This window comes from Aphelocoma coerulescens (genome assembly GCF_041296385.1).
Source record: "Aphelocoma coerulescens isolate FSJ_1873_10779 chromosome Z unlocalized genomic scaffold, UR_Acoe_1.0 ChrZ, whole genome shotgun sequence".
NCBI lineage: Eukaryota > Metazoa > Chordata > Aves > Passeriformes > Corvidae > Aphelocoma > Aphelocoma coerulescens.
The window spans coordinates 1,925,001-1,949,759 of NW_027184085.1; the positions used below are offsets into that span (position 1 = coordinate 1,925,001).

Below are 24,759 nucleotides of genomic sequence, written 5' to 3' on the forward strand. Positions count from 1 at the left end.
AGCTTCTCTTGACTGCTCCGTGTTAGAAACCTGCCTTTCAGGGGAGCAAAAGCTAATTTTCATCATCAAACAGTCCTTTTTCTTTTCTCTTATTCCTACCACCAGCCTATTAATGATTACAGGGAATTATTTTTAAATAACTAAGGAGCAGGCATTCAGCTGCCTTATTCCCTAGCTGTATCTGGATGTGTGTTGTTTTCACCTGCCAGGTGTTCTCTTCATAGCAACCTTCTGGTTGTGTAAGGAAACATTTTAGAAGAAAACAGAAGAAAATAGCTGTGGATGAGAAGCTGTTACCAGTGTGACTCTCCGCAGAGTATGACTTCGGGAAACAGTTGTTACTTTTTTCTGCATCTGATCATAGTTTTAATGTTCATATGGAGAGCCTGAGCTTCTGCTAGAAAAATTTGAAGCATTACAAATGTTTCTCTGTCTTATAGTCAATATTTGCAGAGCTGAGCAATGTTGAAGCCACACTATGATCACTGGATGCAAAATACTGGAAGGGAGGGCTGAGCAGGGTGCTGAGTCTCTGGATACAGTGAATAACACATTAATGTGTCTAATAATCTTCTGAATTTCTGTTTTGATTTGCTTTTAATTACAGAAGATTGACAGATATCTGATTGCCCATAAAGGAAAGTAATTTTAAATGTGGAACTGAAATCCTGCTCTGTACCTATTCCTTCCTCTTCTGTTCTCACTTCACAGTTTCTGGTCATGCAAGAGTTTGGGGAGTGGAGGACTTGAAGCTCAAAACTCTCCAAACTTTCAGCAGCTGCAGACTACAGGCAGCATGATACTGTCTGCATGATTAGAACAATATGTCTTCAGGTTGTGTAAAGAGGATATGGTGCACTGAAGATAACAGTTGTCTACATTCCTGACTGAGATAGGGACCTTCCCTGGTTACTTGCCCACATCCAGGATAGCTGTAGTGGCCAGATCCTTCTGCTTGCAGCCCTGTGCCTCCCACAGACAGCAGCACGTCCTTTCCTTTGTAACACTTAAATGTAGGTTTTCCTCAACAATTTAAACAATTCCTCCCCAAAACTATTTAATATTGGGTTACAGCATAATGCCAGTTACATTCAGAAACTATTTAAAGCTTTCCAAGGGAGCATGTTGAATTTTTAAATAGCTCCTTTGTTAGAGAAGCAAGGATGTCAAAAAAAGAATTTTTTTAATTTTTTTTTTTAAATGTACCTGTCACCATCTGGCAAGTGGTAAGAGCTGTCAGGCTTGTAGATCTGAATAAAAGATGAGATTCATCTGACTCCTTGTCTACCCTGTCACGTCCTGCACTTCATACACAGTTTTGGCAGCACCATACAGAACCAGTCTTTGTCTTGCGTGCTGCAGCCAGAATGTTCTAACTGGTCTTGCTGTCCCTTGAAACAGTGGCAAATCATGTTAGTTTTACTGCACACATTGCAGGGAGCTTGTCTGGGAACTATGTGAGCAAGATCTGAGAAGAAACAAAATGAGTTTCTGTCTCCAAGAGCTTACCAGGATTTTCTCTGCAGTGGTGGAGCTGGGAGCTCCGTCCTCACATCTGTATGGGACACTGTGGATGTCTGAAATGTAGCTGTGCTCTAAAAGGAGGCAGAGAAAAAAACCCTAAAGGTCTGGCTCAATAAATTTCTAAACAGTATGTTTCTGGAAGCTGGGAGGATATACTTGTGGGGAAGATCTCCCTGTTCTTGACTTGCTCTTATATTCTTACTTTAACATCCATCCCAGCCTGCTTTCAGACAGAATAGTGAGCTGGCCAGGTTTTTCGTGTGACCAAGGCTAGTTATTCAGAAGAGGACGGAGCCACCAATTTCCTGTGTATTGGGGAGCTATTTTGGGTTTCAAGCTGTTGTGATCAATGGAATTTTGTGGCCCAAATTGTGTAAATTATAGATGGAAATGGTAGATGTTGCAACTTTTGGTAATAGAAGAGTGGTCATGAAAACCTACTTTTCTGAAGCTCCCCATGTATGTCTGCAGGGGCTCTGCTACATCCTGACTCCCTCTCTTGGTACTTTGTCTGGTCATAAACAGCAGAGTAGGTTTGGATTATCTGCACCCATGCTACAGTGGAACCAGAAGTGTAATTTTTGACAATGGCATTTAGTGACAGGACAAGGGGCAGTGGCTTCCCACTGCCAGAGGACAGGGATAGATAGGATATTGGGAAGGAGTTCCTGGCTGTGAGGGTGGTGAGGCCCGGCCCTGGCACAGGGTTCCCAGAGAAGTTGTGGCTGCCCCATCCCTAGAAGTGTTCCAGGCCAGGTTGGATGGGGCTTGGAGCAACTTGGGATAGTGGAAGGTGCATTGGGATTGGACTAGATGGTCTTTAAAGGTCCCTTCCTACCCAAACCATTCTGGGATTCTGTGATTCAAATCATCAGATAGCTCTAGAGATTCACGTGAGCAGGGGGTGCCTGTTACGCACTTTGTCACTGACATCCTCCTGCTCCAACAAATTCTGCCCCCAATTGATGAAAGATTCTCCGACTGTAAACTGCAGTCCAGATTTGTATTTCATAGAGAAATACTAAGAGACAGTGTGATAATGGTTCATACTGCAGAAATCACACCAAAATACAGAGCATGTAAAATCTGTAATGAGTTTTGGGCACCAGAACAGTTGCCAGTTTGCCTTGTCAAGAATATATAAAATAGATATGACATATAAAGACTTAAATGCTTATTATTTTTACTCTGTTGCACATAATGTACTCATCAACCAAAAGGAAGCATGGAAGAGGTGAAAAGGCTAAAAATTTGATGAAGAATTAATTGGAGAATGTACTGGGGATGTAATAATGAGTGGTTGACAGTGCAAATAGAAAAAGGTATCTGCTGCAATTCTGTGTGTATGCAAGCAAAGAATAACCCAGAGGTGTTCTCTAAGCCTACTCACACTGGTGACATCTTAGTTGGATTACTCTGGGTTTAGAATCTCAGAATCATTTAGCTTGAAAAAAACTTCCAAGACCATGGAGTCCAACCATTACCCCAGCACTGCCAAGACCATCACTAACCCAAGTTCCCAATAAATGGCTTTTAAATCCCTCCAGGGATGGGAACTCCACCACTGCCCTGGGCAGCTGTACAGCTGTTTCCATGGAGGAATTTTCCCCAATATCCAACCTGAGCCTCCCCTGGCCCAGCCTGAGGCTGTTCCCTCTCCTCCTGTCCCTGTTCCCTGGGAGCAGAGCCCGACCCCCCCGGCTGCCCCCTCCTGTCAGGGACTTGTGCAGAGCCACAAGGTCCCCCCTGAGCCTCCTTTGCTCCAGCCTGAGCCCCTTTCCCAGCTCCCTCAGCCGCTCCTGGGGCTCCAGCCCCTTCCCAGCTCCGTTCCCTGCCCTGGACACGCTCCAGCCCCTCAATGTCTCTCTTGTCCTGAGGGGCCCAGAGCTGTCCCCAGCACTGGAGGTGCCTCAGCAGTGCCGGCACAGGGGATGGGCCCTGCCCTGGGGCTGTGGCCACACCCTGGCTGGGACAGCCCAGGGGCCACTGCCCATCTGTGCTCAGCTGGCACCATGAAAGAAATTCCAGGTAGGAATAAGAGCTGAAGGTGCTGATTTGCCAAAGGAAGGCTAAAGTGATGTGGTATTTTTCAAATAAAATGCTGCAGTGAAGGGAAATGGAATAATCTCTTTCACATACTTGCGGGTTTGCAGGTCATAAGGGAAGACTTTTCCAAGGTTAGTAATAACGAAGCACTGTGATAGGTTTTCAGGGACTTCAGCATTGGAGACCTTTGGATAGCAGACGTTTGGCATCATGGCACTGGGGCAGAGAACAGACCAGCATAGGTCTATAGGCACAGGTAGACGTGGGGATGCCTCTGCAGCCCCACCAGAGCTCAGACCAGAGCAGGAATTGCCCAGGCTACCTTCAGTACAGACCTGGCTAGTAACTCTGAGCTGTTCCTCAGGATTTGGACCATTCAGATTACTCTGGAGATAGTACATAATCTCTGTGTGCTTCATCATTGAGGCAAAAACAGGTGAATGTGTAAGAATCATCAGTGTATTGAACACTTTTTGTTGAAAACTACTTATTTGCCTCTGTGTTTTTATAAATCATCTAAAAATCACAATTGCCAGCTGATTTGGAACATATGGGAACCATTAAGACTGTACAGAAGAAACTGAAATCAAAATACCTTCTGTTTCCTATTACTTGACTTTTCATTTTAGAAAGCCATTTTAGTAGGAGATAGTGCATCTTGTTTAGCTAAAATGGGATATTCTTCTGGATGATGAACAGAGAGGAATGCTATGGTTCTTCTTCTGGCCTTGTGCAGAAATATTTCAGCTGGGAGCTGTCTATATGCCTCCACTTCAGAGGTGGTCTATAATTTGGTCAGCCACCTCAGATATGTCAGGAATTTGGTGGAGAATCTTCGCTTATCATTCCTAAAGATGCATTTGGTTCATGGCCACAGTGAGAACTCCTTGGCTTTCGCTGCTCATATTTCCTACGAGCGAACAACGGATACCAGGTGGTGGAACAGGCCTAACTAGGAGCTGCTAGAATTTTGTTTGCAAAGTAGTCTGATAGACATCAGGAGGTCATCAGGGAGCAATGGCTTAGTGATGCAAAGGACTCGATTGATGCAATTTCCTACAAGGAATTTAATTCTCCGGAGACATTTCCCTGCTAGATCTTAAAATCAATCAAGTTGTCTTTGCTCTGGCATATAGCAACCCCTGTTGTAAGACCTGCAGGACTGAAGAACTAAGTTTTTATGGCTTTCCTTAAAATGTCCTTAGAAAAACCTTGATCCTGCTGATTACCAAAGCCTGGCTAAATACTCTAAGGATTTGGGGGTTTTGGTGGGTTTGGGTTGGGGTTTTTTTTGTTGTTGTTTGTTTGCTTTGGGGGATCTTTTAGCCTGTTGTTTTCTCCTCACTCCTACACCCTAGGAGTGGAGAGCAGAATACCTGGAAAAGCTCATGTGTCCTTGAACATGCTCCTCACTTCAAAGCAATTCTGAAAAATACAGTACTTGAAGTCTGCTGATTACCCTCTTGTGTTTCTCCTGCTATTGAATCACCCAAAGCTGTTTCACCCCTTCTTAAATCAGTAGGGTTGGCTTTGCCTCCTGTTTGCTCCAGTATGACTACTGGATACCAAATGTAGCTGTGATTTATGTTTCCCGATGGAAGCTACTTAGTTGAAGTGCTAATCCTGTGGTACTTTACAACGAGAGGTTTGCTTTCTTGTTTTCTTCTCCATTTGCTGTGCCATCAATACACCATATTACTCTCCCAGTGGTGAATGTAGCTGGAAATAAAATACTCAAAGTGTTTCTTTCAATCATTTTTCAAGGGAAACAAAATTAACAAATACAGGTTCACGACATATTCATTTTGTGCCAAGTGATTTTTTTCTTCTGTCTTGCGGAGCTGACCTTTGCAGTTGCAGGCAGTGGAGGCAGCAATGTGTTGTACTGTTATTTTTAGCTGGAGGAGAAGGAGAGGAGCTGTCATGTTCCTTAGGCAGCAGCACTGCCTGGGCTGCCGCAGGCCTCACGGCACTTCAGCATCTGCTGACAGAATCCAAGTGGAGGAAACATCTTGCCCTTGATAGCTTTGCTGTTGGCATGCTGTAAAGGGAAATACTTTGTTACTTCAGCCTTGCAGCCCAATTGAAAACAATAGTTGGGTGAAATAACAGACTCTCTGGTTGTTCCCTCACAATCTTAATCTCTAAAACCTAAAATATTGCCTTTAAATGAAAAATGTTTCTAAATCATTCTAATCTTGTAGTACTTTTAATCTCTGGCAATACCTTGTAAGTTTACTGTTTAGAAAACAGAAGAAAGTGTAAGTTTCTCACGGGAAATTGATCTCTAGGAAGAAATTCTTCACTGTGGGAGTGGTGAGGCCCTGGCACAGGTTGCCCAGAGCAGCTGTGGCTGCCCCATCCATGGAAGTGTCCCAGGTCAGGTTGGATGGGGCTTGGAGCAGCCTGGGACAGTGGAAGGTGTCCCTGCCCACGGCAGAGAGCTGGCACTGGATGACCTTTAACCTTCCCAACCAAACCATTCCATGAGTCTATGATTAAAACCAGTTTTGGAAATCACTATGGAAAAGAGTTTTTGTTTAGAAGTTTTAGTGGTGTTTTAATACAAACCTTGGCAATGCCTGAGCTGGAGGTGGCCAAGCCAGGTCCCCTGTGCCCGTCATACCACACGTCTGGGTACCTTGCACAGCCAGGATTAGACTCAGCACAGGGCAAGGCTCTCCATACACTGTTTTATCTGGACAGGGATCAGATATTCCTGATGAGGGGTTGTCTAATCCTGGATTAGACGTGCCTTTTAATCTCTGTTAATATGGAAGCCAGACTGGAGAGAGAGCTCTTTAGAGTGGGTTATGTTCCTTCATGGAGAGGCCTTTCAGTGCTCAGCATGACTAGGAAAAGAATAATTCACAGCAACTTGTGGAGTTTCTTCTTACTCTTCTTCTTAAGCAGTCTTTGCGGTTGTTTTCTATTTCCTTAGACCAGTTGCCCAAATAATTAGTGAGAAAATTAATTTTCAGAGTATCAGGAAGACACCATCTCTCAGCCTTGTTTATTTGCCCTAAGATCTGGGGTTTTTCTATTCATACAGTCATATGCTCAGTTGGTTTTAAAACATGTACTAAAACCTGAAACTCATTTAATACTATTCACCCAGTTTATTTTTTCTGGTTCATTTTACTTTCCATTGGACAAGGAGTTGAAATCTGTTAATTTTCATTTTTATTTTAAACTCAGCTCTGTTATTTAAGTGTAGAAGATAATTAAAGCTCTTTCAAAGGAAAAGGCTACTCTTCCTTAATATGATGCTGAGCTGTTATATTTTTGTGTTTGACTAGATTAGTAGGAAAATTGTTAGACCCTCTGCTACAGAGGTTGGAGCTTGCCATGAGGGAATGTAATACTGGATGCTTTTTGGTTTTATTCATGATCTGGAGCTAACAAGCAAATGCTTTTTTTAAGATGTCCTGTATATAATTAATCTTCTTATATTTTTTTCTTTTTGCTTTTCTGTTTTCTTACTTTGTTGGGGTACGCGTTGGGTACCTGACTGTCTCGTTGGGCTATTGTGCTCTCAAGATCCAAAAGAGAAGTTCTCCATTTCTATATTGTTTGAAGGCAAATAACACCTAGAGATAAGTACCATTATTAAAGTAGATATTTTTAATTTTAGTCATCAACTACATATCAAAAATAGCCATTCAGAGTTCTCTAAAATGCTGACATAGCCTGAAAATACTGGAAGCCTGTCTTACTTTTGTTCTTTTGAAATATAACCCAAAGAAGATTAGTACCTTTACCACAAAAACATAAGTCTTTTAAAAACATGTTAAGATTGAAGGGTTTGACTTCCCAAAATCGGAAACATCAGAATTCAGGGAGTATTTGTGAGCTTCATTCAGTTTTTTTACGCATTTGCATTATGATAGTATTTTATCCTTTTGATTAAAAGCTAAATATTAAGTTTTGCTTTTGTTGTGGTTTAGCAGAACTTGAGCTAACAAGGCAGTGCCACTGCGATGGATTCTCTGCAGGAGCCTGCCCTGGGCGAGGATGGGTTTCACCAGTGATTACTGACAACAGAGGAGTGTTGAAATGCAGGAAGATGTTTTTTTTTTTTCAAAGTTTGCGGGCAACTTGCTCGTTCCTCTGTGAGCTGTGTATCCTTCACCAGCAATTTGTCCCAAACTCTGTGCCAAAACCATGTCAGCCTCACTCCGAGGTCCTCACGCTCTTTGCACAAGCTGTTTCTTGCTGTTTTACTCTGTTATTTCTGGTCCCTCTCTCCAGCTCCTTTGCTTATGAACTCAGCACATTTTCCTACTCCTATTTTTTTTAAGGATCAGAGATCACAGTGCTCCACCAGACCCTTATCTCTAAGAATGTAAAAGCCTACCTGCAGCATCTGCCAGAGGCAGTGAAATTCTCCCTTTCTGCTCGAGTATGGACATAATCATAGGGACAGCATGGAAGATTAAACCTGAATTTTCTTTTGACTGATTTCCATACTTCTGTTGTTAGAAACAAAACAAAACTAGAAAAAAACAAAATAAACAAACCAAACACGAAAATCCCATAACAACCCCAAAAAGCAACTTTTAGCAACTTTAGTCTGCCTGCATCTCATTCACTTGGTGCAAGAGTTTCTAGAGATCCCAGAAAGTCTTTCAGCTCGAAACAAGGGCTGGGCTTTCAGCAAGGGGGAGTCACAAACAGGAACAACAAATTTGAATCTCACAGTAATCAAGCCATCAGCTGTCTTTGTTTTATGAACAGCAGCTGAGCTGGGAGGCATAATTAGGGTAATGGTTTCTGGCTCCAGCTGTGTCTCACTACAGAACAAAGAGAGCTCAGCAGAGATTCTGTAGTATAATACACTTCTCCCCCCTTCTACTTGGGAGAATTAACGAAGATTACTTGATGGACTGGGACTGTGATTCAGATACAAGTGAACATCAGTATTTTTCCACAGAGAGTGTGTCCAAAGCTCACAGGATTTTGCAGAAGCTACTATCACCATTGTGCTTGCCTCCAGCCCAGGGGTAGCCAGGTGCTCTGGTGTAGACAGGTTCTACCAAGTGCCTCTTGTGGTACTTCAGAGAATTCTAAGTAGGTGTTGAAATTTTTCCCCAGACCCTTTTTGTGTTGTTCTGAGTCCTGGATCCCCTGTGTGACTGAGGAGTTTCCCTGTGATAAGGGATGGGCTTTGCAAAGTGTGTTCTTTTGGATGAAAGGAGCTATAGAAATCGAGGTGTTCTGATGTCCCACCTGGAGAACTGCCGGTGGCATGTCTGCTTCTGGTGTGACCTACTGAGCTTGGAGAGGGATAAAAGTTAAAGCCTGACCTAGCTGAGTTCTAGCTAACAAGGACCAGCTGGGTCACAGAAAAGGGGGTGGGGAGGGGAATATGGGGAAAATCATCTTGGATTCACTAGGGGGATGTTTGGAAGATGAGAAGAAATGTGCAGGTCCTTGGGCCTAGCATGCAGGATGTAGAAGGTATGTGCGGCACTTGGGGTGGATAGTCTGGGTAGAAGAGGAGCTTTGTGGGCTTTCTTCTCACCATCCACTTGCTGTGGCTTAGAGTGCTGCACAATCCCCAGGAAATCATGTAGTCTCTCATACTGAGATACTTAATAGTTGTCTTAAAGCCTTTTGTCCAGAAGTCAGTGAAACTATAGTGATTTTACTTTAATGCTTCACAATCAAGGTAAATTTCTAGCTCAAATTATAGAAAGACTGGAAGAACTCAAAAGCCTGATGGGCAGAACTTGCAGAGAGAAATATAGGCATATGTCAGTGCACAGTACTTGAAAATGAAAATTTATTAATTCAGCTCTGTGTGTTAAATTGTAAAATTATCTGTCTGTTAAAAATGACTGCAGGAGGATGCTGAGAGTAGCGCTAACTTGACATTAAAAAAGTCTCCCTGGCTGTGACACAGGCAATAATGTGATTATTCATAAAGAAGTGCAGATACAGCAGTGCCAAAAAAGAAGATGACAGCTTTGTGTATAAATTGATCCAAAGATTTCTTCTATTTATTTATGTGCTGTGATGTTTCATTCCAGGTGATCAGCTTTTTCAGCTCCCGATTAGAGCAAGCTGGAGCTGAGCTGTCAGTGGAACGAGTTCTGGAAATCATCAAGCAAGGGGCTGTTGCTTTGCCCAAAGACAGGCTAAGAGTAAGTGCTCAAGATCTCATCACTTAAAGTGTACTGTTCCAATCAAGTACACATATATATGCCCTTTATATCTGTTACATTAAAAAATCATCTCTCCTATCAGTAGTGACTGATAAGTGATTATACTGTCTATTGCCATATGTGTATGTTTTCATTTAAATTCCTAATTTTTGCTAAGTGTTTGGGTGAGTTTTTGTGATTAGTTAATAAATTGAAGCCTGTGGAGGAATTAAAATTTGCTGAAGCTAAGGTTTTCTTCATCATATCCTGGAGATGCAGGCTCCTCTCTCCATCTGTTGTTTAGTTATGCTGTAACCAAACACTGATAATTCTCTCTTTTGATTAATTTCTTGTTCTGTCTCTAGTGCTCTGCACCTCTGTCTGGGTCTATATTAAATGCTATAAAGATAAATTTTGCAGGCTTTAGTTGAGAATTACCCAGCCTAGTGAAAATCAGTTCAGAACCTGTAGGTCTAGTCAACATGATGATGAGCTTTATCTATAATCCTGAGCAGTCCCCTCCATTCGTTTCTGAGAATGTCTCAAATCTCTTGAGGGATTTACCAACTTGACAGGTTTTGTGAGGCTAAAATCCATTAATGGTTGTGTGATGTTTAAATACTGCAATAAAGAAATCTGTGTAAGTGGGTAAGTAAGCAAATGGGAGCTGTGTGTGTTTTTTAAACACGATGAATCTTGTTTCTCTGTTATGCCAAATGTATTTTAAATACTGTCTGTTTTCTGAAGAACTATTTTTGTTCCTACTCTGTGATAAGAGAGTGAGAGCACCATTTCTTTTGTGGTAACTTTAGTAAAATATCCTCTGATAAGGCACACTGAGTCCATACGGCCTCTGGTGACGGCTGGTAATTTATTTATACGTTGGTAATTTTAAAACACCCAGTGGGAATTTTCTAGCTGGCTGCATATACTAATGTCTTTCCTGCAGTTCCCTGTGTCCCTGAGATGGCACATCTTCAGTCACACAGACTGAATTACTTTGGGAGAGGTTGGTCTAGAGTCCGAGTCCTGAGCCGCAGTACAGGAATAGCCTGAGTAACACCAGCCAGAGGTGTTGGATCCAAATCCAGCCCTTCAGGTTGTCCTTTCTAGTGGTGGTGCTGTGAATACAGAGGAACACTGAAACTTTGGCTGTTTCTATGACGACTTATGTGCAGATAATTAAAAGCTCTTACATTGAGGCTACAGTGATTCCTTCTTGACACAGAGCCATCACCAAATAAATTCACTGCTTAAAAAAAACCTGACATGTAAGGCCACAATTTACAGAAATGCTGTTTCTGGAGTGAAATCCCATCAAGTTTAAATTTTCTGCATTAATGATGTACACTATTCAAAATCATATAGTTATATTTCCACTTAAAGCAACAAAACAGTAGTTTTTGGTATGTGCCAAGCTCTGGAAGTCCTCACCAAATGGTTGAGTGCTTCCAGTTTTAAGGGTGCTTAGTGTTGCTTGGAGCAATTCCCTTTCCTCTGGAGCACTTGAGTTTCAGGACAGACTTACAAAGTGAATACAGACAGCTTGGCACATAAGTCTTCTATACTGCCCACTTACACCTACTGGGTTTTGTCTTTTTTTTTTTTCTCTTTGGTTTCCTTTTTTTCCTTTTTTTTTTTTCTTTTTTAATACTTTTGCTGATTAGCAGTTTGGCCAGAGCAAAAGTGTGTGTATATATGGATAAATATATGTATTGTCTTGAATTTGTACGTGCAAATAACATCCTTCCTTTGCACAGATAGTGACAAGGAGCATCACACGTTTCCCTCCTGTAGAAATGGCCTTGTGAGTCTTCGTGCCCTCTGTCCTTGTGCCTCTCTCCTGAAGTCTCCTAGTTCCTCAGGTCTTCCCACTTCAGTCTCTGAGGTTTTCAGAGGAAGCTATTCTAAAGCTCGACAAACTCATATTAAGATCAGACTGAAGATATAGTTACACAATAACTCTGGCAACTCTGAGGCATTTCAGCAGCTAAATAAAGGAGAAAGCTTTAATCCTGATGTCTTTAATGACACTCTCTGGGCAAGTCTGGATGGGTGGGAGCAGCCCTACCCACACTGGCTTTGGTGGCACCTTTCAGGGACTTGTGCAGAGCTACAAGGTCCCCCCTGAGCCTCCTTTGCTCCAGCCTGAGCCCCTTTCCCAGCTCCCTCAGCCGCTCCTGGGGCTCCAGCCCCTTCCCAGCTCCGTTCCCTGCCCTGGACACACTCCAGCCCCTCAATGTCTCTCTTGTTGTGAGGGGCCCAGAGCTGTCCCCAGGACAGGGGTCAGCTTGTGCCCAGCCAGCTTGGACAGTGTCTGCAGAAATGGTGAATTTGTTGGATCTGTGTTGACACAACCTACACGTAACTCCAGTGTGCAAAGCTGTGGAGTTCAATCCCAAGAATATATATATATATCAGCTTTGCAGTTAATTGTTAGCTAATTTTCAAGACATCCCTGCCTTTTGTGCCACAGCATACTGAAGTACTGTAAAGTACAGGAGACCCTGCAGAGATATTATTCCTGCCTCCTAGAAATAACCATCTTCAGCTGAAGCACTCTGGGGGAGGTGGTTGAAACATGGATATGATTTGGAAAATGAGGGCTGAGGCAGAGATTTTACTCACTCACTTCCCTGCAGCTCAGACAATGATGTTTTTTTCTGGTGTGTAAGTACCTAATGTATGCACGGATGTTTTCAAGTGAATGTTTTCAAGTTGCTTATCTTGGCCTTTGTCAAGGAAGTGAGCATTCAAGAGGCGCTACATGTATTCAGGTCCTGAGTCTGTTGCTTAGCCCATAGTTCAAACATGAATCAACATCAACTAAAAATAACAGCACTTAAAGCCACGATCTTCATCTGCATAATGGAGCTTATAAGTTTGGGAGCACACCCTGGTGCTCCTGCTTCCTTCCACAGTGGGAAGCAGCACGAGATGCAAAGTGAGCATGTGTAGTAACAGTAGGTCATGGATAAATATATATATATGTGTGTGTGTGTGTGTCTGTGTTAGGAAAGATATCTTGCATTTTCTTAGCAAATAATTATTGGGAAATGGGAGATCTAACTCAGATTTTCCTTCCAGTCCTGGAGCAGTCTGACTGGAGACAAACAATATAATTAGCGTTATTTTAAGCATATGCTTTTAGCTGTGTACTGTGTAAGGCCAAGAAAGTCCAAGCTGAGCAATTAGCCTTTTAGAAGACTTCTGCACAAACAGAGAGATAAAGGGCAGGTGCTGAAATCAAGAGCTGGTTATTTCTCCCTCAGTCTGTGGGAGGAGATAAATGAAGTTAATATGCCCGGAATGGAGGCAGAAGCCATGGCGTGGAGATGGAGCTGTCTCCTTCGCAGATGAGCAGCCCACAATCCAGGCTCCCTGCTATATTGCAGAAGCTTATTAAAGGCAATTTAGAGATCATAGTGATAGGTGAAAATTGGCCTCATTCTTTCTTTCTCTTTATTTTTTTTTAAAGTTCTCAGGCTGCCTTTCTTCCCTTTGGTGAACTATCTGTACTTTCAGGATTAGGAGAATGAGAGAAGCGGTACCGTGTCTGGAGCCTGTGACTTATCTCAGGATTTCAAGGGGAGTTAGCCAGCAGATAACCACGCTTCTGCAATAAGTGGGAAAACTTGTTTCAAATGCCAGCTAGTGACTGGAAGCTGACATTAGGTTTCATGGAATGATCACTCTTGGGAGGCCACGTTTAATGCTTTATAAAAGAAAAGTTCCCATTACCTAAGCCACTTAAGATGGAGATTTGTTTTTCATGACCATTTTCTGAGCTGCTTGTGTTTTTCTCCTAGTCCTTTTCTCCCCATGTCAATGAGTATTTTGTCATCAGTGTGCACTCTGTCAGATGTTCTTTGTGTGCTATGCAGACGTGCCATTATGCCATCAGCTCTCACCTTTTTGGTATGGTACAAAATTTAATATTTATTGAAGTGCATTTGAGTTCGATGGGCATTAAAATTTCACAGAATATGTAAAAGGAGAAGAGGTAAAAGCCTTCAGTCTCTTGACAGAACAAGTTTCACTTTAGGTGTTAAAAGCACTTCTCATAGGTTCCCCCTCCTATTAACGTTACACATCCAACTCCATCAGCTTCCATTTGTTTCGCTGGAAAAAGCTGCTAATCACTGAGGCACCAGGGCACAGGGGAGGAGTAAATTGTCATCATGGTGATGACAGATACTGCCTGGGAAGTGGACCAGAGCAGCTTTGTATCCCTGGCACATCACCCTGGGGTAGAAGCACCAGCACCAGAGTTTCAGCTACAAAAAATGTCATGATATTAACATGGTTGTTGACTGCAGTGGCAGTGAATTCAACACCAGATGTCAAGCACAGGTGCTTTGTTAGAATCACAGAATCATTTAGGTTGGAAAAGCCATCCAAGACCACCAAGTCCCACCATTCCCCAGCACTGCCCAGGCCACCATTGACCCATTGTTCCCAAGTGCCACATCCATGTGGCTTTTAAATTCCTCCGGGGATGGGGACTCCACCACTGCCCTTTGGCAACCTATGCCAGGAATTGACAGACCTTTATGTAAAGAAATTTTCCTTAATGTCCAAACTGACCCTCCCCAGCACAGCTTGAGGTCTTTCCTCTCCTCCTGTCCCTGTTCCTGGGAGCAGAGCCCGACCCCCCTGGCTGCCCCCTCCTGTCAGGGACTTGTGCAGAGCCACAAGGTCCCCCCTGAGCCTCCTTTGCTCCAGCCTGAGCCCCTTTCCCAGCTCCCTCAACCACTCCCCATCAGACTTGTGCTCACAGCAAATCAGAGAAGGGGAATGGCCATAAAAGAAAGTGCATGTAAAGTCCCCAAAACCAAAGGAGCCTAAACAATCTCTTGGCTTGTGTACTGAGCTCTCTTTGGAAGAATTTTCCTGCTTCTGCAGATGCTCCTCCCAGAGAGGAGACATCATCTGTTGAGCAGTCAGTGGTGCCATCACACGATGCAGAGGGACAGGACGTGGGCAGCCCTGCACAGCACCCAGGTGGCAAAGGAAACTGGTAGTGTTCCATATATATGCACCCTGTTGATCCAAAGAAACTGTCCATTGCCCCATTTCTATTAGAATTGCTCCTGATTATGATTTCTTTTTTTTTTTTTCTCCTCTGTCCTGCTGTCCTTAGTCCTGAGTGGTTGTTATTTGGCCACAGCAAGATGCTGGATTCAGGATCCAGACCAGTGGTCTTTAATAATCCAAATTAAACCTTGGGGCAGATCTGTAATTGCTTTAAAAGCTGTGTACAGCTTTCTTGTGTTTGTTTTACTACGCTAACACTTTTGCTGCTGTGGGGTTTTTGGTGGAATAGTTCACAAATTAACTCTGTGTGACACTGTAAAAAGGTAGGGACAGAGGAGTTACAGAGACCAGCAACTCATTTACAGAGCTCCAGGGCACAGCACTAAGCAAGAGAGACAGAAAACTTCCTTAAAAAATAAATTCATCCAGTTCTTCCTGATATCTTTTTTTTTTTTTCTTTTTTTTTTCTGGCTCAAAGGTCAAAGTTCTTATTACAGTGGAAGCTGATTGTGTCTTATACATCCCTCGGTCTGACGCTAGGCAGGCGTCTATAACACAGACTTCCTTTTGCTGACCCTCAGCTGCTGTTAACCCTTAACCTGAAGAAGATCAGATTAGTGACAGAAGTGTAAGAAACTTTTAAACAAAGTGCCTTTTTGGGCCTTTCCAGAACACTGACCATATGCTAAGAATAAGAGTATTTATGGATTGTATATGTCTTTCTGACAATTTATACCCTCAATTAAGATGTCGGACTTCCCTGCTTCCGTGAGCTGACCTGTGAGTGATGGACAATAACTCATGTTTCTTTTGAAGGCATTTGTTTTAGAGGTCGGGTTCTCAGAGACCTCGAGTAGAGAAGAATATACTCCACATCCCTTGAGAAATATTATTTGGGGTAATCAAAATTCCAGGGGGAAAAAATGATCTTGAAAGTTTTGATGGGCTTTGTGGTCAGAAAATAACTTATCATTGTGAAACTGTGAGCAGTTGAAGACATGTCTGCACTCAGCTGACTCTGGCTAATCTTACAGTGGGATTATAAACCTGTCTGTCTGTCTGAGCCAGGGCAAACCCTTATGCAGGTGCTCTTCTATTAATGTAAGCCTGGCTACTTAAATTGGTGAGAATGAGTTGAAACTAAACTGAATGACACCACTTTATAATAAGTATGTCCAAGCAGGAGTTTCTATCATTTAAATCTGTTTAATTAAATGGTGCAAACTTGTGTGTAGGCAAGATCTAAAGTATGTGAAAAATACTATGGAAAAACTGTGATTATTATAGTGCTTGAAGTTAGATACTTGCTGACATAATGCATTGTATGGGAACTCCTGACTTTGTAGTTTGAAACCTTACAGGAAGAAAATAACTGCATCATCCCAGAAGGGAACAAAAGCTTTGGGGGTTTAGTTCAGAAATAAATACCACCCTCACTTTTAAGCATTAATATGATAATCCACAGAAATATGACTTTAGTAGGAAGTAGGGTTCAGTAGCTAGTTATAATACATAGCATGTTAACAAAAAAATTTGCTTATGTGCCTGGTTGCTTTAACACTGAAAAAGCAAATGGCCAAAGTAAATTCACTTTACCATCTGTGGATTCAAAGTCATGGAATCACAGAGTCGTTTAGGTCAGAAAAGCCCTCTAAAATGACGAGTACAACTGTTTCCCCAAGGTGGCCAAGGCCACCACTAACTCATGTCCCTGAGTGCCACATCTGCATGACTTTTGAACACTTAGGTGTTTTTGAAATGCAATGACTCCTGTTGTTCCATGGTTAAAAGTGGATTTCAGCAGTCTTTAGAGAGCCTCGTTTTTAGCCGTGTGTAATGCAAATACAGCTGATGAGTTGGATTGAATACTAACAACACTTCATTTTCAGAAGCATCCTTCATGTAAAATGGAAGAAATCAGTTAACTTAGAAACTTTAGGGAAAAAGAAATAAATTCTACTGTGGTCCTTAGCAATGTAGTTTGACTTGAAACTTGTGATCCACGGAGCTTCATATTGCTGAACTCAAGATGTTTGAAATGTTGGCATAGGCTGGCAGTGTTCGTGAGTAATTTATCAAGCATATTATTCATTTATCAAAGTTTGCTTTAGTATTTTTATATTTAAATAAAACCAAACCAACAAGAATTCTTCTTACAGTTACCCATTCATCTAAGTGTTTGCATGGATTTGTAAAGATTTGGGTTTCTTTGGTGTGGTGTAAGATGAGTCCCTTTGCACACAAGGTCTTAGTTACAGCTGAGTGTTTTATCTGCTTGACTGTTGCCAGGCCTAGCAGCAGTGGCACTCAAAACCTCTACCTGGCACTCCCAAAGGGAGTTCACTCACGCTGTAACCAACACCATATTTACATGTTACTCTTCAGGCTGTTTGAAAAGGGGATGTGCTTTCCACCTTTCCCCAGTTGTCTTACAAGTGTGAAAATTATACACGATTACATTCTTTAAATTATTTTTGTAGCATTATAGGGAAAGGGACCAAAAAAAAAAAACCCACCAAAAACCACCCCTCAAATTATTCCAGGAAACTAAATTTTTCAAATGTGAACACTTCTGAGAACCCAAACAAGTTAGGTTTGCTTTTACACAGCAGCTGTCAGTCAATATTTGGGATTAAAACCAGCTTTTTAACTTGAGTTTACTTCAGTGGTTATAAATTCTTTCATGGGGGCGGAGAAAAATAAACAGTAACTTTTGGCATTGTTGACTAGAACAAGAAAAAACCCCAGCTATTTTATTTTGCTTGTCTGCCTGGCACACAGTTAAAAACATACTAATGCTTTTCTGACACCTCCCTATTGAAGAGTAATATAAACATCACTGCAGCATCAACACAGGAAAATATGCATTAGCAAACTTTTGAATCTCTGATCTTCAAACTGTTTCTCATGTAATATCAGTTTCTTATTGTAAAGCACCCAAAAATCCCTTTGAACAGAAAATAGTAATCATGCTTTCAACTTAGAGCACTTGTATAAAGCTTTTCTTCAGAGATGAAGATTAAACTGAGAACTTCAATCTTGTTTTCTTCCTAGTCACTGAAGCATTCATTTCCATGGGGAAAATCCTGCTTTCACTGGGAAGTTTTGCTGGTGGCTCCAACATTCTCAAGGTTGTCAGGCTTTATCTTCATGCTTAGGAGATGGTACGAGGCACAATGCGAGCAGGACACCAGGCAGGCCCCAAGGCTTTGTGAATCCCATGGTGGGGGAGTGTGTGGCTCACAGTGACTGGTATTAGGAGGAAAGAGGGACTGTGTTTCATGTTCCCCTGCCCTCTCCCTGATTTCCCTGGCTGCTGCTCTGTGGGGATTGCATTGATTGTGTGGTAGCTCAGAAAATGGAGCTGATGCCATGGTCATCAGCCTGGTGAGCATCTCACCAGGCTGATGACCATGCCATGAGAGCTTTGTTTCTGCCTGTGCTGTGTGTGAGCAGAGCAGCAAAACTGGGTCTGTGAACTCCTGGCCTTCAGCCACCTCAGCTGGAGTGGATTGAGAGAAGCAGCTCAAGCAGAGATGGGATGGAGGAAGAGCCTTGTTGGCAGGTGCACAGTCAGCTCAAAGGAGCCGGGGGTGACTCGGGTTACACACACCAAATCCATCAGCTTTTGCTCACTCTCATCTTGAATAGTTTACATTTTGTCACCCTTCTTGGTGAATAACTTCTCTTACACAGATTAAAATTCAAGTAAGATACTGATGTATGAATCCCTTCAATGTACTTTGACTGCTTGTTGTAAGTTTAGGTTAGATTTTGGGAAGAAGTTCCTAGCTGTGAGGGTGGGGAGGCCCTGGCACAGGGTGCTCAGAGAAGCTGTGGCTGCCCCTGGATCCCTGGAAGTGTTCCAGGCCAGGCTAGATGGGTCTTGGAGCAGCCTGGGATAGTGGAAGGTGTCCCTGCCCATGGCAGTGGGTGGAACAAGATGAGCTTTAAGGTGCCCTCCAACCCAAACCATTCTGTGATTCTGTGATAGAAATACTAATGCTGCAGTGCTGGGCTTTGCTTATGTCAGCCAGCCTGTGGCACTCCATACCTGCTGTCTTATCCTCCTCTTTAATGCCACGTCCTGAAGAGAGGAGAAGGAAGACTACTCGTGTTCTTGCTACTGTGTTCCTTGCTCATTATGCAATGCTGTGCATGGAGTTGTCGTGGTATTTGATGGAAGCACAGAAGTAGCCCAAAAAGGATCAAGGATGCTTTAAAGGCAGCAGAGTTGTGAATAGCAAAATGGTCCAAAGAAGAGATCTTTTTTGTATCTCCTTCACGTGTTCCCGCTTTTCTCATTTGAGGTTTAAAGCATGCATTAATTAATGTGAGTTAAAGTCAGGCAGGAACAAGGAGTTTGTTTGGTCTACGTGTGGGTGTTATGTCTGAAATAGTGCTCTGGTGTTCCTCCAAAGCCTCATACCTTGTTTGCAAACCTGTGCAGATAGTGAATGTAGAGGACTGTCATTCTTTTATGCCATTAGCTTGTGTTTTTCACAGCCTTGAGCAGAAAGCACCCAAGATCGCAGCAAAGGAATGAGTAGTGGTGCTGTGATAAAGGACAGACTCAACCAAGTCTTTGGCATTTTCTTTGGGAGCAAGAAAGAATTTATCCTTGGCTTTCCAATGACTTAGAACATGCAGTAAAACTGGATTCAGACACATTGAGAACAAGCATAATATTTCTTTAGCTTCCCCACCTTCCCATTTATTATTTTGTTTACAGTGATGGGATATTGTGCATCCCAGTAAACTCCAAACCCACAGTACTTTCTCCCTGTCACCAAGACATCTGGTTGTGTTGGGGGAGCTAATCAATTGCAGACGTTGTTGCTATTATAAGCCTGCAAGCCACTTGAAAAGTTACCCAGGATTTTGGTAATGAAGGGCCTGAAGTTATTATTTGAGCTTTTTCTTTTTTTTTTTCTTTTAACTTCCCTTCAGGGGTCATCAGACTGGCAGTACTTTATTTTTTTTACAAGCTCAAATTTTAGACTTTTGAAAGTTCAGTTCTGTGTGTGTCAAGCTACTTGAATTTCCTGTAAAAATGTTGGAGTTGTGAATTGATTTGTAATAATAGGAAAGTGAACAAACATCCAGGTCAACTCTGTCTGAAAAGTTGGTATTTAAATAGATCAGAAACTCAGGGCTGAGCTTGGGTTGAGGCACATTTGTCATTTTGCTATTAGAGTTGATATTTGCTGTTAACATTCAGTAAGACTATCAGTCACATTTATGAAGATAACTTTAAAAAAATCAATTTGTAGCTCAAAGAACGGTTTAGAACTTGAGAGTGATGTTCAGCTCTGAGGTGATGCACCCTATAGCTCCAATTGAAAACCCCTCCTTCACAGCCTCACTGATGCCAAAATCTAACCAATAATGAATGATTTATCATTCTGTATTTGGCTTTTTCCTGTTGGAAGGGTGGGGGAGAGATCCTCAGCTCCAGAATACCGAGTCACTCCTAGCACTTGGCTCTGAAGCACATAAACAATGCAGACTATTACAAGTCCCATCCCAATGCCTGTCTTACACGGCCATGTGTTCTCAGAGTTCCTAGAGCCTGATGTCAGGCGTATGCTGGGGCTGGTGTGTTTTCTGGGGGCTCTCCCGTGCGGCTGAAGCGGCTGTGCCGCAGCCTGGGCTCGCAGCGCAGTCTGGCAGCACCGGTGATCCGCTGGTGCCGCTCGGCTGGGCGGCGATAAGCAAAGAGACAGTCTGGCTCCTTCCAGGAGCCTCTCGGTCATGTCTGAGCACTCGGCAGTTCCCAAAGCCTCTGGCTGACTTTTCCCTGTGGACCGTTCATTTATCAGGAAATGGAATTGGTTACAGGATTTCACGCGCTGCCAAACCTCACTGACGAAATCGGCCCGTTCCTGCTCTCAGAAGTAGGAAGAATATATTAACTCTTTGTGCCTGATGCTTGTTTTTAGTGCTTTTGCTGAAAAACAGCCAGGTTCCTTCCTACTTTTAAGGGTTTGTGAAAATTGATGACACACTCACACTCTATGAATACACTACTAATGCAGGATAATTTTGCCTGTTACATTTAGCTCTCTGCATCACAGTTACCACTGTCTTTATAAATATTATTTTAGGGAAATTGAATCATTTTAGGACAGTTGAATTATGTTAATGAGAGATTTGCCTACTGAATTCAGTGTATTCTTGCTTCAAAAAATGTCTTCTGAATTAGAGGAGTGAAAATTAAGATTTATTAAAAACATAAACAATGCTTTGTTGTTTAAGGGAGGCTTTAAAGCCTAAGCTATATGTATAACTTATACATAACTTGTAGGAGCTTAACCAGAATTGAATGGAAATATGTCTTTAATTATGTATATAGGATGACAAAAAAAACCCCAAGTGCATTTTTTTCTGAGTGTATTGCTGGTTTTGCATGTAGTTAGAAACCCAGCTGTGTAATAGCAAGGTAAACACCACACTTTTTAGATGCTGTTTGGAGGTCACTGTCTTTCATTATGGATCAAGTTTTCGGCAACCTTCTAAAAAACAAATGCACTTTTAAAAATGCAGATGCATATTTTTTTGAGACTTGCCAAGCCCCAGGCTGCTCTGAAGTTTGCAAGCCGGAGCTGGTTGTCAATCACAGAATCATCTGGGTTGGAAAAGCCCTCTAAGACGATCAAGTCCAGCTTTTCCCTCAGCCTTGCCAAGGCCACCACTACCCCATGTCCCCAGGTACCACATCCACGCGGCTTTTAAATCCCTGCAGGAATGGGGACTCCACCACTGCCCTGGGCAGCTGTGCCAGGGCTGGACAACCCTCTCAGTCAAAAAGTTTTTCCTAGTACTCAACCTAAACATGAGCAATTTCTCCATTGTGCAAGTTGCATTGAGAAATAAAGAGCCGTTATGGTTTTATTCATTTATTTATATTAATAGGAGGTAGTCCTAGGGATTTTTCACTTCTCCAGTGGTCAACATCTGTCTCTTAAGACCCCCTAATTTTGTCCCTAATCAGCTGAGCTCACTCCTCTTGCAATACTGTCTGTGTGTTTAAGTGGGGATGGAGAAATGACCATTTGCAGGTTGTCTGCTGGTGGATGCAGGTATCTGTTCCTGTATCACTTGAATCATTTCAGTCTGTGCGACGATGTGTTGCACTGGGAGCATGTCTCTCGTAACACATCAGTCTGTTTTAATGCAATCAATAGTTGTAACCTCCCATGTATGAAATTAATAAGCCCAGAGGTAAAGCACAGTGCACATATGGTAATTATTATGTCTGGAAGTGGTTGCTGCATTAATTGATAGCAGTAGCAAGTAATGCAGTCTCACTTAATTTCATTGCTTCTTATACAAAAATCCTGTAAACAGATTTTTTGCAGTCTAATATGGTAGAGTGTTTTTTCTCCTTTTAATTATGAGCAAATCACTGTGGAAGTATTTAGAGCTCTCTTAGCTCATTTAGCTTCATGGCAATTCATGATCCTTTGTTCCTTGAACAAAAAGTGGCTGTAAACAGCTGATCTGCAACCTGTGAGAGCACCGTGCAAGTCTCATCTGCCGCTCTCTGAGACGTGGTTGGTGTTGCAGGATCCGCCTGGGGCTGGTGCCAGGCAGGGGACCCTGCTCACAGCCTGTATCCTGCGAGCCTGAGCCACTGCAGAGGAGGAGAAGTGGGTGAGTTGGCCTCGTTACTGACATAACTGAGGCTCGTAAAATTCAGATGTTTTCCAAGTTATGTCTGCAGCTCAAGTTAATGTAAAAATATTACAAATTTAGCATTCCTTGCTTTTAAAAAATTGTGGTTTAGTAGTATAAATACAATTTTCCATTTTGGAGCAGTATGTCATAAATACTCCTGAGGATCTCATAATGTTGGTCCTTTCCATTGTGAACCAGGGAACCCAAAATGGCTAAGAGCTGTACATGCTTGGAGATCCCTCATTCTGTCAGTGAGAGGCTGCTGATGATCAAGGCCATCAGAGTGCCAGTAACACCCAAATCCACTTGCATTATATGTTGAAAAATGAGTGAAGTTATCATGATCCCAAAAAGACCTTTATTGTCAGCTGGGGACGCTCCAAATAGTTTGGACCTATGGTTTGAGTTTAGAACCAAACCAATGGTTTGGGTTGAAAGGGCTTAAAAGCCCATCCAGTGCCACCCCCTGCCATGGGCAGGGACACCTTCCACTATCCCAGCTTGCTCTAAGCCCCGTCCAACCTGGCTTTGGACACTGCCAGAGATGGGACAGCTACAGCTTCTTTGGGAAATCTGAGCCAGTGCCTCACCTTTCTTTAATGCTTGCTTAAGATCTTAATTTTCTTGAATACATACAAGATAAAGGACTGTCTGAAAATAGATGATTTTGGAGTAATAGCTAGTAAAATTGAATCGTATAAATGCAAATATAATGTAAGAAAGCCTTACATGTAGGGTTCTCAGAAGCACTGGTGAGGGTTTCACTGGCATCAGCGTTATGGTGACAGCTGTAGTTTTAAAATCAAATACATTACCTGTTTTTATTCTCTCCTTTACGTCTTCCTTGTAGTCTGGTTACAGTTCTCTAGGAAAGATGCATCCCGTTCATACAGACTGCTTGTTTATCTTACTGGAATACAGGGAAGCACATTTCATCCCAGAATGAAGGAATTCATCAGAGATGGGTGTTGCACAAGAATCCAAGGTAGCTTGGGAGGGTGGTGCTTGAGCGAGTGACTGGAGTACAGTGATTCTGCAGTTCAGGAATGAGGTGCATTGGCCAAGATGAGGATGAAGGGTGGGCTAGCACAGGACACTCCTATTCCCAAGCTGCTGTCTGCATGGAGACTAATATTTACATGGAGGCTTAATGTCTGTCCCCTCCACCCCTAAAAATTATCCCAGTTACCTTCTGGAAGCTGCATTCTGGATTCAGTCACTTAATTCCCCAGTCATTGCTTTCTTTGCAAAGCTCAACAATTGTAGTGGAATGAAATCACCTTATTCTGGAGTTGCCATAGCTGCTTCCAAAGAGCTATTCCGTATTACTGTTATGCAAGTCAGTCTCCTGCAGAAGGCTGGACAGTGTTTTGGCTATCCCAAACCAGTTAAAAAAAAAAAAGTTTAAACGAAAATGTGCAGACAACAAGGTCCTACCTGCCCATCCAGGACTGTCATGCACTAGGTAACAGTAACAATTGAATTGTATAAATGCAAATGTAATAACATTAATACAATAATATGTACTGTGATTCTGAGACTCATTTCTTCAAACCAGTAAAAATGAAAAGGGGAAAATAAACCGCTTCTAGGAGCAGGTTGATCAGCAGAGCAGGAGTTTGCTGTTTCTCTCCCGTGGTTGTCTTTATCTTGCCATCACTTGAGTTCCCTTCACTGCTCCGCAGAGCTGTAACTGCAGTCACAGCCCTGTACCCAGCTGAGCTGAATGTCTCAGCCTTGCCTGTGGCACTCTGGAGGTTGTAATTAACTAGCTCCCATTAAGGCAACAGATGAAAATTCACGCAGTTACATGCAAAAGCTTTAGTAGATGAAATAGTGTCTTGTAACAAGAAGTATTCAATGAGGTTTTGTTTCTTTTTTTGCCCAAGACAAGGGTAAAAGTTTTAAACTAAAAGAAGGTAGATTCAGATGAAGGTATAAGGAAGAAACTTTGTATGATAAGGGTGGTAAAGTACTGGTACACATTGCCCAGGGAGGTGATGGATGCTCCATCCCTGAAAGTGTCCAAGGCCAGGTTGGATGGGGCTTGGAGCAGCCTGATCTGGTGGAAAGTGTCCCTGCCCATGGCAGGGGGTAGAACTGGATGAGCTTTAGAGGTCCCTCCCACACCATTCTGGGATTCTATGACTCTATGAAATAATTATGTAATTCTTTATGCTACCTGTAGAGAGCAGAAAAATATTTCTGTAAGGGACGCAAGGGAAGTCTACTGCAAAGATCTTCTCCTTCCTTGGATGAGAAGAGTCTGGTTGTGTTCTACTGGTGACACAGTCAGGGTTAGGGGGACCCCTTACCATCTTCATCT

The 24,759-nt window shown here is 42.5% G+C and overlaps 1 protein-coding gene across 5 annotated transcripts in view; it reads left to right on the forward strand.

Moving 5' to 3' along the window:
* Positions 1–24,759, forward strand: part of DYM (dymeclin) — a 212,316-nt gene that overhangs the window by 168,795 nt on the left and 18,762 nt on the right. For 4 of the 5 annotated variants that reach the window (XM_069001243.1, XM_069001244.1, XM_069001245.1 and 1 more), the window contains one exon: positions 9,603–9,716. In XM_069001243.1, coding sequence (XP_068857344.1) covers positions 9,603–9,716 — 114 coding nt within the window. Of the gene's footprint in view, positions 1–9,602; positions 9,717–11,476; positions 11,647–24,759 lie in introns of those variants that run through there. The other variant, XM_069001246.1, reaches the window with a different exon arrangement.